The sequence below is a fragment of the Thamnophis elegans genome, chromosome 4, assembly GCF_009769535.1.
Source record: "Thamnophis elegans isolate rThaEle1 chromosome 4, rThaEle1.pri, whole genome shotgun sequence".
Classification (NCBI taxonomy): domain Eukaryota; kingdom Metazoa; phylum Chordata; class Lepidosauria; order Squamata; family Colubridae; genus Thamnophis; species Thamnophis elegans.
This window is the reverse complement of record NC_045544.1, coordinates 104,687,309-104,700,741: the sequence shown is the minus strand read 5'-3', so window position 1 is coordinate 104,700,741 and position 13,433 is coordinate 104,687,309. Positions and strand designations below refer to the sequence as shown.

General features: G+C 39.3%; 1 protein-coding gene and 1 long non-coding RNA gene across 2 annotated transcripts in view; one reads left to right on the top strand and one right to left on the bottom strand.

Annotated features, from left to right (window-relative positions):
- Window positions 1-8,586: 8,586 nt before the first annotated feature.
- On the bottom strand, window positions 8,587-12,693 carry LOC116507579. The gene is made up of 3 exons (XR_004255224.1): window positions 12,392-12,693; window positions 12,049-12,173; window positions 8,587-8,773 (listed from the first exon to the last, which is right to left on the bottom strand). It is a non-coding gene; the product is annotated as an uncharacterized LOC116507579 (long non-coding RNA).
- The window catches only part of PSME4 (proteasome activator subunit 4), an 88,072-nt gene continuing 85,356 nt past the window's right edge, over window positions 10,718-13,433 (top strand). Inside the window, exon 1 of the mRNA XM_032215808.1 lies at window positions 10,718-11,189. Within this exon, the coding sequence (XP_032071699.1) occupies window positions 10,963-11,189 (227 nt within the window). The 5' untranslated portion in view covers window positions 10,718-10,962. The remainder of the gene's footprint in view (window positions 11,190-13,433) is intronic.

Sequence of the window (13,433 nt, the reverse complement as noted above, 5' to 3'; positions counted from 1 at the left end):
ATGGTTTATTGTTGGACAGGGCCACGTGGCTTGAGCCCTGTACAGAAAAGGTGATCACATGGCTCAATGTAGGTGGAGAAGAAGAGAGAATTATTAATTATCAATTATTATGAACAATCTTTCATTAGAACAATTATTATTTTAAAACTTTAAAATATTTTAAAACCATGCATTTAAAATTTCAAATGCATCTAACAGAAATAAAAGGGTTTAAAAATAAGTAGACATAATGTCCCTTCTTGACTTTAATTCTCCTTTTCGGTTTTTGGAATTCTTGATTAAGAAAAGAGATAAAATTAAGGGGAAAAGTATAAAAGCTGTGCTGCAGATTATATTGCCACAGACTAAACAGGACTTACAGTATCTAAAATCACTTCAATTGACACTTTGTATTCACTGTTGTTTCCTAGGAAACAGGGGAATTAATTCTTGCCCTTTTCATCCAATAATGGCAACCATGTGGCTGCCCAGGACCACATGAAAGAATTTAAGCAACAGGGAAGTGTGTGGGTTGCCCTTGACTTGAAATTTGAAGGTGGTGGTTTGCCATCAATTACATCAACCAGAAGCGTGAATCAGTTTAATGCATTTTCAGTAACAACCAACTGTTTCTGACAGCAAAAGAGGCTGTCATTAACAATTCAGGATTTTGAGGAGCTTTTTCTTCCCCAAGCAGACTTTTCAATTCAATTTTTCTGGATAGATTCACATCACAATCAGTTTTCATTTAAGATAGTCACTTTCATTGGACAATGAGTCAAACATTTAAAGAGCATATACTATATCTAACTTACGGAAATGAAGGAAAATTCCTCCACAATGTTTTTCTAAAACTGCCAACGCACAGACATATTTTTAATGCAGATAGTCTTTCACCAACTTATAACACATGTATTAGTATACTAATTTCTTTTATCTTTTTCAACAATCTACATTTGTGTTGAATTTATATTTACTGGCAAAGAAATAAAGGTTTGTTGCAAAAGCGACTGTCTGCAAAGGCTCCTGGATTGAGGCTGAAAGGCAAAAATAGTATGCTCTGTCCCATATTTGGGTATACCAGGTTGCCCTGATAGATCAGTCTAACCAGGAAAACAATCTACATTTGTGTTTTAGTCCTTATTGTCCAGTTACATATTAGACCACATCTCATTGGACAGAAGTGATTATAAGTATTTAAGTACAATGACAATAAAGATTATACTTATATAGGATGATCTCAAGTGATGAAAATATGCCAGTCTAATTTCTAATTGTCATTGTAGAGATATTCCAAATATGGAATTCCAAAAATTCCTTATTTGCTTCTCTCCATTTTGTCTATGAATCTGGAATTTAGTATTACAGATATCTAATGTGCAACTAAATTTAAATCAAATCAAACCATGAAAAACATAACGGCTGGTTCAACTTAATTCTTATACCATAAATAATATAATAACCACCATACAATAAATTAAAAACAACCAAATGATGTTACAGTTTAGTGTTCTCTCAAGACACTTTTATTTAACCTTGATTAGTCTCAGGCAAAAAACCCTCATTGCCCATACTTAAAAACTGATGATACTGGTGTTAGTTGACTTAAAACAGAAGGCTGTCGGGTGCAAAAGTGCGTCAGCAGTTTGCAGAGTTGATAACCACAGCAGTGACAATTCTCTTCAATGGAGCAAATGCATTTCTTTCAGTTTTAAATTTTGGATCTCTTCACTTGTTCTCCAGCTGAGTACCAGGAAATGACAGGTGGTAATGGTGCTGTTTTGAATACTCTCAGTCAGTATTCCTCCCACTTAACAAGAAAGGAAAAGTTAGTGTTACAAGCTGTGCCAATAGAATTTTAGACTCAAGATATTAAAGTACCCATTATGTGAGTCAGGAACCGACTGTGCCTTTTTCATGTTCAATGACAACTAAAATGTTGCAAAAACTGAACAGATGGATTTTAGCTCTGATTCATAGCCTATAAATGTTTATTATAAAAGTATTGTCTTTCTGGCTCAATTAAAGAAACATGTTAGAAAGGAGTAAAAATTTTCAATTATTTCCTTTTTTAGAAAGAAAAATGCAGGGCTCACATCAATGACAGACTTTTGAAATAGCCACTTTAGTCATTGTGAAAACTCCTCTTAGTTTTCCTATTCCAAACTTTGCAGGTGAAAATCATCACTCTGAATTGTTCAGCAACAAATGCTGCATCTGCAACATTTATGGTATATGTAAGAAGTGACTTTTATATACAAGCACCTGGGCTGTTACATTTTATACCAACTGCGGTTTCTGTGTAGACTTTAAAGGATGCATGCAACATGCTCTTTAGTCATCTAATCAGGAGGTAATAAAAGTGTGAGACATTGTAACCAGAACCTCTTTCTCCAAAAAGACTATAAATGGCATACCAACCAAAGATCTGGACAAAGATCTCTAAAGCAACATTCTTTGCATGTCTATCCAATGGTTGCTTTAAGTCTAGAAGGGCTCCAACCCACAGATCTACTTTTTAAGTGTTACTCCATCTAGAGCAAGGCTGTCAAACTCATGGCCCGTGGGCTGAATACATCACGTGCTGGCCATGCCCATTTTAGCGAAGGGAAAAAGACAATCTGTCACATGATGCTGCCATGACAACATGGGTTTGACACCCCTAATCTAGAGTAACCACTAGACAGAGAGAAAGAGGAAAAGTTGTGGGTGCTTCAACACTGGAAGTTTTTAAGAGCTGGACAGTTACTTGTCTGAAATGGTAAAGGGCCATGAGGGTGAACCTATGGTATGCGTGCCCCAGGTGGCACACAGAGCACTCTCTGCGGGCATGCCAGCCATCGCCCCAGCCCAGCTCTACCGTGCATGTGTGTGGCCAGCTGGTCTTTGGGTCTCTGCTGTGCATGTGTGTGTGTGTGGGGGTGCGCATGCGCTGGGATGCACTCGATTTGCATTTTGGGGCTCATGCAGCACCCCGCTGCCCTGTTTTGGCTTCCAGGTTGGTGCAGGAGGCCTTCCAGGCCCAAAACAGGGGGTGTAGGGGCACGCATGCAGGGGGCGCATGCACAGGGCACACACAATGACATGGGGGCAGGTAGCACATGGGGGCGGTTGTGCATGCATGCGCAGGGGGTGGGGACACTCGCACATTGCATTTGGCACACAATGACAAAAAGGTTAGCCAACACTGGTATAGGGTTTCCTGTTTGAACAGTGGGTTGGATTAGAAAACCTCCAAGGTCCCTTCTAGCTCTATTCTGATCGATACTGAGATTTTTTTGGGCAAAAATAATTTGGTTTTCTTCCCAGTCTTAATCCTTAGTCTCTGAATAATGTCAGGATTTCCACCCCCTCTGGTATTCTGATCATATGCATATATTGAATTCCACCTGGGCAAGTATAGCACCTGATGTGGCTAAACAATATATGTTAGTGATGGGTAGCTCAAGTAGATACTTGGGAACTTGTGGCTCTCCTGATGAAGTTGTAGCACAACTTCAATCATTTCATATCTCAAGCCATTGTAATTCTTTTTTAAGACTCTGGATTCTCAGCTAACTTAACCCAACTTTTTAATGAATAATCTCAAAAGAATTTATCTAGTTCTCATAACTTAGGCAGCAGAATGGCCTGTATGATTCAATGATGGTTGGATGATTTTGCAGAAATAATGAGTAGACAGTGAGTACTTTTTGATAATATTCCATGTATATAATTCAAACTTTCATCTCCCTCTTTAATCATTCTCCTGGTCATTTAAAAAACAGAAAAACATTTTGGTTCTTCTCAGTGTGAGAAGGTAATCAGGTATGATGTTTTCAAGTGACCAGAGCATTTCTCAATTCTAGAAAGCCAGAGAGTTTAATAGAATTGATAATTGAGGGTAATAGGAAAATCTTGAAAAGTGACTGAATGTGCTTTTGACACATTCCTATAGATGCTCTGAACTCCAATAAGTCAAAATCTCATCAGAAACTGAGAATAAAACCTGTATTTTCACATGTGGCAATCAAGTCAATATTCATTGCCATCATCAGCCATTCAGTCATGTCTGACCCTTGGCCACTCTATGGATCAAGATTCTCCATGCTCTTTGTCTCAAATTGCCTCCTTCAGTCAGCTCCGCCATGGTCATCTCGGTGTCATCATCTTTTATAGTGTCCAGCCAGCAGGCACTAGGGCGCTATAGGCATTGGAAGCAAATAACTATTGTGTAAAATAACAGATTTACAGCATGGTGGATTTGATTTAAATCAAGTCAATTTAAATCATGATTTAAATCATGATTTAAATCACTAGAAAAAAGGCTTGATTTAAATGAACTTGATTTAAATCATAATTTTTAAAGAGCAACTGTCATCTCTGTCCTGCAGCAGCTCCTCCTCTGACCAGCTGCTGACTCACCATAGTCCCAATGTTGTAGAATATACAGCCTCATGCTGAATAAAATAAATCATTAATGTATCTTAAATAGAAAATTATCTTTAAATAAACTTTGACTCCAAAAGCATTTTATTAAAATAAGTTTGATTAATTTTTTTTTAATTTAAATAAAAAAACATTTTTAATTAAAAAAAAATATCAATTTCTATCCACCCAGTTTTACAGGATTGTGTATAAATGCTGTCTGTGAAAATACTGAAAGTTTTATTTTTTTTCTATTTTACTTGTCATCCAAACTGTTTTTTTCTTCAAATAACAGCAATTCATGTTACGAAAAAACACTTTTGTAAGTAGAACTAAACCAGGAATTTTAATTTGTTTGTTACTGTTATTTTACTTTTATATTAGGTTGCAGATGTTGCCTGATCACTAGGTGGTTTTGGAAGAGAATATCAGTTAATAATATTTAAGAGATAGTTGGAGATAACCACCTATCATTATTATCAATACATATTATGATGAACTGAGTTGGTGAGAGAGAAATAAGTAAATTCATCCAATTTAGTTATAGTGGATTCAAATATAATTATACTTAGAAAGTACTGAAATCAATATGACAGATTAGGTCATAGATTTCTATAGGCTATAAATTGGATTAAGGCAATGTACATATATTGTGCACATTATTGCTGTAATGTGATTTACAGTATTTAATTTTGGAATAGCATGTTATACAAAGTCAGATATTGTAAACTATCACTTATGGATTATCACTGTTGGGCCTATGTACAGCCTTCAAAGCAATTTTTGTGACTTAACACCCCTCCCCCCCAATATTAACCTTTGACAATGAATTTTCAAAACAGAGCAGCATTTTTCTGTCTTTTAAAACTGAATTCCAAGTAAAAAAGGTCTGTTAAGCCTACCACACGTTTAACACATCTTTTTGAATTGAGAATGACCCCCATCTGCAACTCTGGTGCTATTGTCAGACAGATGCTTAATCCAGACTATAAATTAAGCAAACTAGAACTATGCTTGAGTATCAGCACATATCAATATAGTACTTAAGGAATCAAATCAATAATAATATGGAAAACACAATGTGGGGTTTATGTGTTTTAATTCAATCTAATCCCTAAAGCTCTCTTGGTTATCCACAACATTAGAAAAAAGTCTTATCTGAAAACACTGCATTGCAAATAGCAGACTGCAAGGCTGCCCTTTTGTTTTGCCAAATGTCAGGGCAGTGATCCGGTGCCCAGGCAATTGGTTCTTATGGATCCAGAGAGAATGAATACCCCAGAAAATAAGGGGATTTTAAGCTTTATTATTAGCTCAAGCTAAGAATTAAAAGCATAACATAAAAAGCATACATATCAGGTAAGATAATACCCAAATCTCTTATAAGCTGCCAGGAGCTCCTTAATAATGTCTGCAGAAATGCCCCAAGAAGCTTCCCCCTAATAACACCACCACCACCACCACAGTTTTTATCAAAACTTGGCACCAAGATTCCCCCTTCCCCTTTGTTTAGCAAGTGGGAGTGAAAAACAAGTAGGCTAGCTCAGAATGAGCCCTCAACTTCTACACCTGTCTTAATGTGAAGTAGTAATCAAAATATGTCACCAACTCCTCAGAATAACAATGGGCATTACACATTGCCACTACAGGTAGTCCCTGATTTACAACAGTTCATTTAGTGACCATTCAAAGTTACAACAGCATTGAAAATAGTGACTTATGATCATTTTTCACAGTTATGACCTTTGTAGCATCCCCATTATAATGTGATCAAAATACAGATGCTTGGCAACTGGTTCATACTTATGACATCCCTATTGCTACATCCCAAGATTATGTGATCATTTTTTGTGACCTTCTGACAAGCAAAGTCAATGGGAAAACCAGATTCACTTAACAACCGGATTACTAATTTATCAGCTAGTGATTCACTTAACAACTGTGGCAAGAAATGTTGTAAAATGGGGGAACACTCATTTAACAAATGTCTCAACAGAAATTTTGGGCTCAATTGTGGTCATAAATCAAGGATTACCTATATACCTTCCCAGCTGATCACCTTAACATTTAAGACTGTTGCAGACATAAAATCCTATATTTTCAAGGGAAAGATGTCCCAGCCTCTCCTCCTATTTTTTTTTTGGGGGGGGGAGTCAGAAAGTTTAAAGCCAAGGCAGCCATTCCTGGGGTGAGGAAGGAGGAAAATATGATTCTTAAGAGTCTCAGATTAAAATTTGGAATTTTGGGGAAAACGGAGTGTCCAGGAAAATTAAAGCAAAGGAGGCTTAAGGTATTTGGCAGACCTGGAAGCCATATTTTACATTGGGCCTTCAGGCCAGCCACATTTTCTGCTGTAAGGAAACAGGATTGGGGATTATATGGAATATGGGTGATATATAAATAACATTCCTTTCTCAGAGTGTCAAGGACAGCTTGCCCTGCAGCTGCGATGGTGTGACTGGCATCTCCAGTTTTGACTGTGTCTGATTGGATCATGTGATGGATATGTGGGTGCTGGGCAGGGACTGGAACTTTCATTTGGTTAGGGAAAATCTGGAAACTTTCAGATTTGGGTTTTCGCAGATGTGCCAATATGACATCTCTAATAAAATGGAACTTTGAGGAAACTCAAGCCTCGGAATCTTCTTTGGTTGTGGGTGTTACTTGGAACCCTGACAGTATTACTACTGGAAGAATAGGTAACAGATGTGGGAAAGAATTTGCATGTTTCTGTCTGCTTCTGCTACGCTTGCTTACTATCGGCTGCCATAGAAACAGGGAGGGTGGGGTGGGGGCATGGTATTGGGGAAGGGAATTATATTGTACTGGAGGAGTCTTGTTCTCACCATCTTCTGTGCATGCTGGTGGCTGATGTTTGGACCTGGTCAAGGCCAACCGTCTTGCATACCAACTTGATGAGACTGTTTGAAGATGCACCCCACATGACACCTTAGGGAGTTGCAGATTGGACACTAGGTTGGGGAATTGGGGGGAGGATGCTGGGTAAACATTTGATATGTACATGTTCCCGCCTTTCTGGCTCAGATCTTGCTTTCCTTTTTGCTGCTTTCACTTCATATCTAGTAAAAGTACTTTATCTCTATTCAAATGGAGTTGAGTTTTTTCTTTCTTGGATATTGAAGGAGGCATGCCTGACAGTTTCCCTCTCTGCATCATAGCTATTATTACTCAGTTACAAGTTCAATATAATTGTGAGCATTTCAGGGTTTAAAATGTAATTCAGATTGTATATGAGGAATTTTTTTTTACAATCTCCTGATTTCTGGAACAATAATTTTGAAAATCTGCTTCAGTCTCTTTGCAATGATTTTTTTAAAAAAATGAAATGGTGGAACATCATCTTGTGGTCTATATATTTAGTACAGATGGATGTTATGGTGCTATAGTGGGAAGCATGTTTCTTGTATGGGTAACATGATTATTGCTGAACTTTTGTGGGTTACCTAGGATGATTGCATATAAGGCAGCCGTATACAGTTTTAAATAAATATCTTAAAGCCCCAATTATATACTGAATCATAAAGCATCTGGTTGGGTGACTTTGGGTCACTCATCTTCAGCAAAATCCACCTCACAGGTTGTTGAGAAAATTGGAGGCAAGTTATTAAGTATATTTGATGCCTTGAGATGACCAAAATGTATTTTAATAAACATGATAAAAATATGATAGTAATATGTCTATAATGTGTCATGCAAATATTATCAGAGACGAGATTTTTCTTCCTTCAAACATGTCAATGGTAGTAATAAGGCTATTTTTTGGAAGGGAGATAAAAAAGTGCTGCTATTGATCTTTTTTGTTCTGTGGTAAGTGGGGAAAGCAGATCTTTTTGCTAGGAGCAAAGAAATGTAATTTATTCCCAGCCCATTTTTAAATCAGTGATTTAATGTGCATTCTTTTTCAATAGTCACACAAATTACTGATATTAGTTAATGTACTGTAGTTCTATCTCTCAGGATGAAAAACAGCCAGCTGTAGAACAAACGTAATGCAGGAAGGACAGTGGTCAAACTATAATCTTCCTCTTTTGTCCCAATGAATCACAGACTTTTTATTGTCTATACATTTTGTAGCATATGGAACATATTGACCATTTATTAATTCCTACAGTTTAAAGTTTGCCTTAATTTTTCTACAAGTAAATAAAAACATTTGAAAACAATAGGATTTACCATTATAAGAATGAATCTGTGATCAAACCACTACAATAATGTACCACCATTCTTTTATTTTTATCAGTTTTCTTGAGATCAGAAGGAACAAGATGGGGACAAATCATCCTGAGGCAATATATCTACGCCAGGGGTGTCAAACTGGCAGCCTGCGGGCTGGATGCATCATGTGGAGGCCACGCTCACCCCAGATCTACGAAAGGGAAAATGTTGCAAAATGTTATGTGATGGCAATGTGACACTGCGAATTTGACACCTGTGATCTATGCAGTTACTAACAATGAACACAAATTTGATGGCATCTAATCAGATGACTGGTATCCAGTAATAACCAATTGTATAAACCCAATTAGTAAGATAGCATTTTTTATAAATCAGTTGGATTCAATGGAAGCAAAAGAAAAAAAATATTTGTATTTCATGTTCAGATTGATGTATAGGTTGGCTTAGCGTAATACTAACTCATATGTGGCCTGAATATGACTAACAGTGTCTAATTCAACAAATCATGGTTGTGTTAAAAAGGTTGATGACTTCTAAAGTGATATCCTGCTTAAACAGTTTTTCAAACTTAAATTTGCTACATTCATAGAACACATTAAGCAAACATCAAATCATATATGAATTGGGCAATGTGTGAATCATATTGTATACTCATAAAGGTTCCCCACCCTACAACATATTAAAGTTATGCAGCACTTTAATTCAAGGGGAGAAGGTATTTCAAAGTACAAAGGATCTGCCTGCCGCTCTTCAAACTTAATGTGCCTTTTCCTAGGTTTGCATTGCAGCTGCAGAGGACAGGCCCAGGATCTTGGGGAAAGAAGCAGAAGACTCAAAGAATGGCAGGCTGGTGCTACCTAGTGACAGTGCCCCTACCCACTTCAAAATACTTTTCTCCTTTCAAATCTTTACAAATTACAGTACATGTAGTCCTTGACTTATGAATTCAAAATTACTGTTGTTCAGTGAGACATTTGTTAAGTGAGTTTTGCCCCATTTTATAAACTTTCTTGCCACAGATAAGTGAATCACTGCAGCTGATAAATTAGTAACATGGTTATTAAGTGAATCTGGCTTCCCCACTGACTTTGTCAGAAGGTTGCAAAAGGTGATCATACGACCTTGGAACACAGCAATTGTCATAAATATGAACCAGTTGCCAAGCATCTGAATTTTGATCACATGATTATGGGGATGCTGCAAAGGTCATACCTTTGAAAAATGGTCATAACTCACATTTTTCAGTGCTGTTGTAACTCACTAAACGAACTGTGGTAAGTCAAGGACTACCTGTACACTTTTTCTTCATTATCCCTAATCCAACTTCTCTGAACCACAAATCCTAGGTTCCCTTCTCATCTCTTCACAAAATAAGTCCGTTTCCTCTATTCAACATTTTTTTACAACCATTTTTCTGTCCTTTGCCTTCCATCCTCTATTTCCTGCTTCTCTCAAGCTTTATTTATTCCCCCCCCCCCCCGCAATAAACACCGCCCCGATCCCGGGAAGCTTCTCAGTTCTTCCCCATTTGCATTCATCCTCCTATGGATTCAATCCACCTCCTTTCTCTTTCCTCCTCCTGCCCTCGGGATGTCTTCGTTTACCTGCTCCACGCGAAGGAAATTTGGCTGCCTGCCTTTTAAAAGCGTCACCCCACCCCAGGCGGCTAATTTTCTTTCGCCTCTCCCTCCGCGAATCATACCTACGATCTCCTTAGGAGCCAGGTGTTTCCTCCCCCCCACCTCCCTATTACTGCACTTTGGCCAGGCTCATTTCCACGGGTGAGAGGCGTTTTCAAACCATCATCCTCGCAGCCGCTAAGGATGCGCCAGGACCGCTATGTCCGTTGGAGCGGCGGGGGGGGGGAGAGCTCGAGAGCTGCTGCCTCCTCAGAGAGCGGGCGGGGGAGGGACGGCGCTACCGACCGCCTTCAGGACTGGGAGGCCGGCCGGCCGCTTTAGCTTCGCGCCCTCACCCCCTTCCCTCTCTCTCTCTCTCTCTCTCTCTCTCTCTCTCTGCGGCCTCGCGGCTCCTCAGTCTCGCGGTTCTCCTTCCAGGGAGCTCATCCTCGTCTCCTCCCCCTCCCTCGCAGCGGAAGTGACCTCCGCGTCGCCCGCCTGCTCTGCCAGCAGTGTTGGGCGGCAGCCGCGGGAGACAGCGACAAGGTCGGAGGCGCCGCTTGGTTCGTTCGCTCTGTTGCTTCGTCACCAGGAGCCGCTGTGTGACAGACGCTCGAGGCAGTCGGGTTCGGTAGCCGGGGCTAGCCAACAGCCGGGGCCGATCCGGCGGGCGACGCAAAGAAGCCGCAGCGGCAGCAAGCCGAGTCTTCGGGGCGGCGGGAGACAGGCGGTTATCCAACGGGACAGGAAGGAGGCGGCCATGGCTAAGGCCGGCGTCGGTGCCGAGCCGCCGCCTCCCTTACCGCCACCGCTACCGCCTCCAGCCGTACAGAAGGAACTGGTGTACAATAAGCTGCTACCCTATGGCGACAAGCTAGAAGCCGAGGCCAGCTACCTCCTTGCCCAGATCAAACTGAACCTCAGCCGCGCTGTTCAGCTTCAGGAGCTTTGGCCCGGCGGCCTCTTTTGGACAAGAAAGCTTTCCACGTGAGCTTGGCCGGAGATGGGGTGGAACGGGCTGCAAATTTGGGTAGAGAAAGACGGGTGATCATAGAAGTGGGGGAACCTTTCGCTTCTCTTTTGATTCGGAGTGTGGTATTGCCTCGACTCCTTCTTTGACTAAGGCTCGGGGCCAATACTCGAATCAACCCACCCAAAGACCACCCTGGCTAGAAGCCCACCTTAACCCTCCAACCAATATTTCCTACCCCTCTGAGTTTGGATATTTGCATCAAACCAGTATTTTCTTTCAACCCTCCCCCCCCCCCCATTATCGGGTCTTCCACTCACAGTGAACAAAAGAGAAGAGGAAACAGGAATTTAGGACCTGTCCATTGAATAATTAATACTCTCTTAAAAGTAATAAACTAACAAAAGGTCATGAGTGTGGTTTCTTGAGAACAGTTTGAATTTCTATTGGACTAGATTTTGGATCTAAAACTAAGTAACTGATGTACTCCTTATTTTGGTAGGCATGAGCCTTTACTCTAGAAAAAATGTGTGTGTGCGTGCACGCACATGTTTATGTCCCTCTGCCTCTGTGTGTGTGTGTGTGTGTGTGTGTGTGTGTGTGTATGTGTGTATGTGAAAGATAAAGTGTATGGATGTCTTTATTATTAATGTTTTTAAATAAGAGGGCAGTAGATATTGGTCTGGTACATATGGAAAGATTGTACAACTGAATCACTCCACCTTTGTCGATGTTTTGCCAGATCTATGTATCTATAACCCTTACCCTGTAGAGCTTGAGATGCTTTATTTTTGAAAAAAATAAGTACTTATAATCCATTCTATAAACAAAAATTTACTTCACAGACATCTTGGGAAATTGTAGTTAAATACTTACAAAAGCAGCTGATCTGAGCAAATAAAAAGTGTGAGTGGCTGGCTGGAAACAGTAACTTTCTGCTGAAGATGGCTCGGAAGATGCTTGATCCTCTCTTTCCAGAAGCTCTGTTTAGCTTTTGGTTCCTAATGGAAATTTATAACTTAAAATAACATTAATGGATTCCGCCACATTTTGATTATAAAGCTTTATTCCCCTAAACTGAAAAAAAATGTAATTTGTTGTACATTTGGTAGTATTTTTTAAATTAGAACAAAATTGTATGACACTGATATTATAGAGCTTGTATTAAGGATTACATTGTGCTAATGTCTTTAAGTAGTGAGCTTCCATGCTTCATTACCTTTTGTCTGCATTACTCCAGCATCTTCGGAGCTTTGTTTGGTGGAATTTATGTAAGTGACATGATCAACCAGAGGAGAGGTTCTAAGTAGTTGAAACGTTGCAAGTTGGCTGTCTTCCTTCTGACTGGGGCAGGTGCTGAAACCTTTTCATGGGAATAAATTGCTATCACTTCAGCATGTGCAACTACTGGTACTTGGGTGGGCTAACGTTTGTTAAGTGTCATCTTTCAATGCTGCTAAGCCTCATTTGGACTTTAGAAGAAAAAGTTTGTTAGCTTACAGTATTAAGTAAATTAATAGTTTATTGCACTTTCTAGTACAGTTCTTCAAATTAAAAATGTAATTATCTTTATGATAATTGAGAATGATAAAATGACTGTTATGCATCCTTCCTATTGGCAGTTGAAGAGATGATTTATAGTAGTTACCTGCTACTTTTGAAGAAAATTAACATTATTTAATTATTTGTTAATTATTCTATGAGCAGTATAGACAGTCCCACTATACATTTGGGCATAAATATTAGATAGAATGCAGGTAATAGATTGCTACTCTGAATTCTGTTTGTTATAGTGCTACAGTGATATTTTTCAAGCAATAGAAAATACAGGTATGGATAAAAGACTGAATTTATCTATAAAACTTACATTGTGCATTCAAAAATGTAAAACTGATGTCTTTAACTAGGCTATTCTTCTTAATCTGTCCAGATGAAATGATTTTAGCCCTTATACCAAAGGCCAGGTTTAAGAATAAAGAAAGATGCTTTGAATCTTCCTGCCGAAAGCCTAGAAATATGAAACTTAAAGAATGTTAAGGAAATCCTAAAACCTAAGGGATCTATATAAGGTAAAGGTTCCCACGCACATATGTGGTAGTTGTTTCCGGCTCTAACAGCAGTGCTCATCTCCGTTTCTAAGCTGAAAAGCCAGCGCTGTCCAAAGACATCTCCGTGGTCATATGGCTGGCATGACTAAATGCCGAAGGCTCACGCAGCTCTGTTACCTTCCCACCAAAGTGGTACTTACATTTTTTACGTGC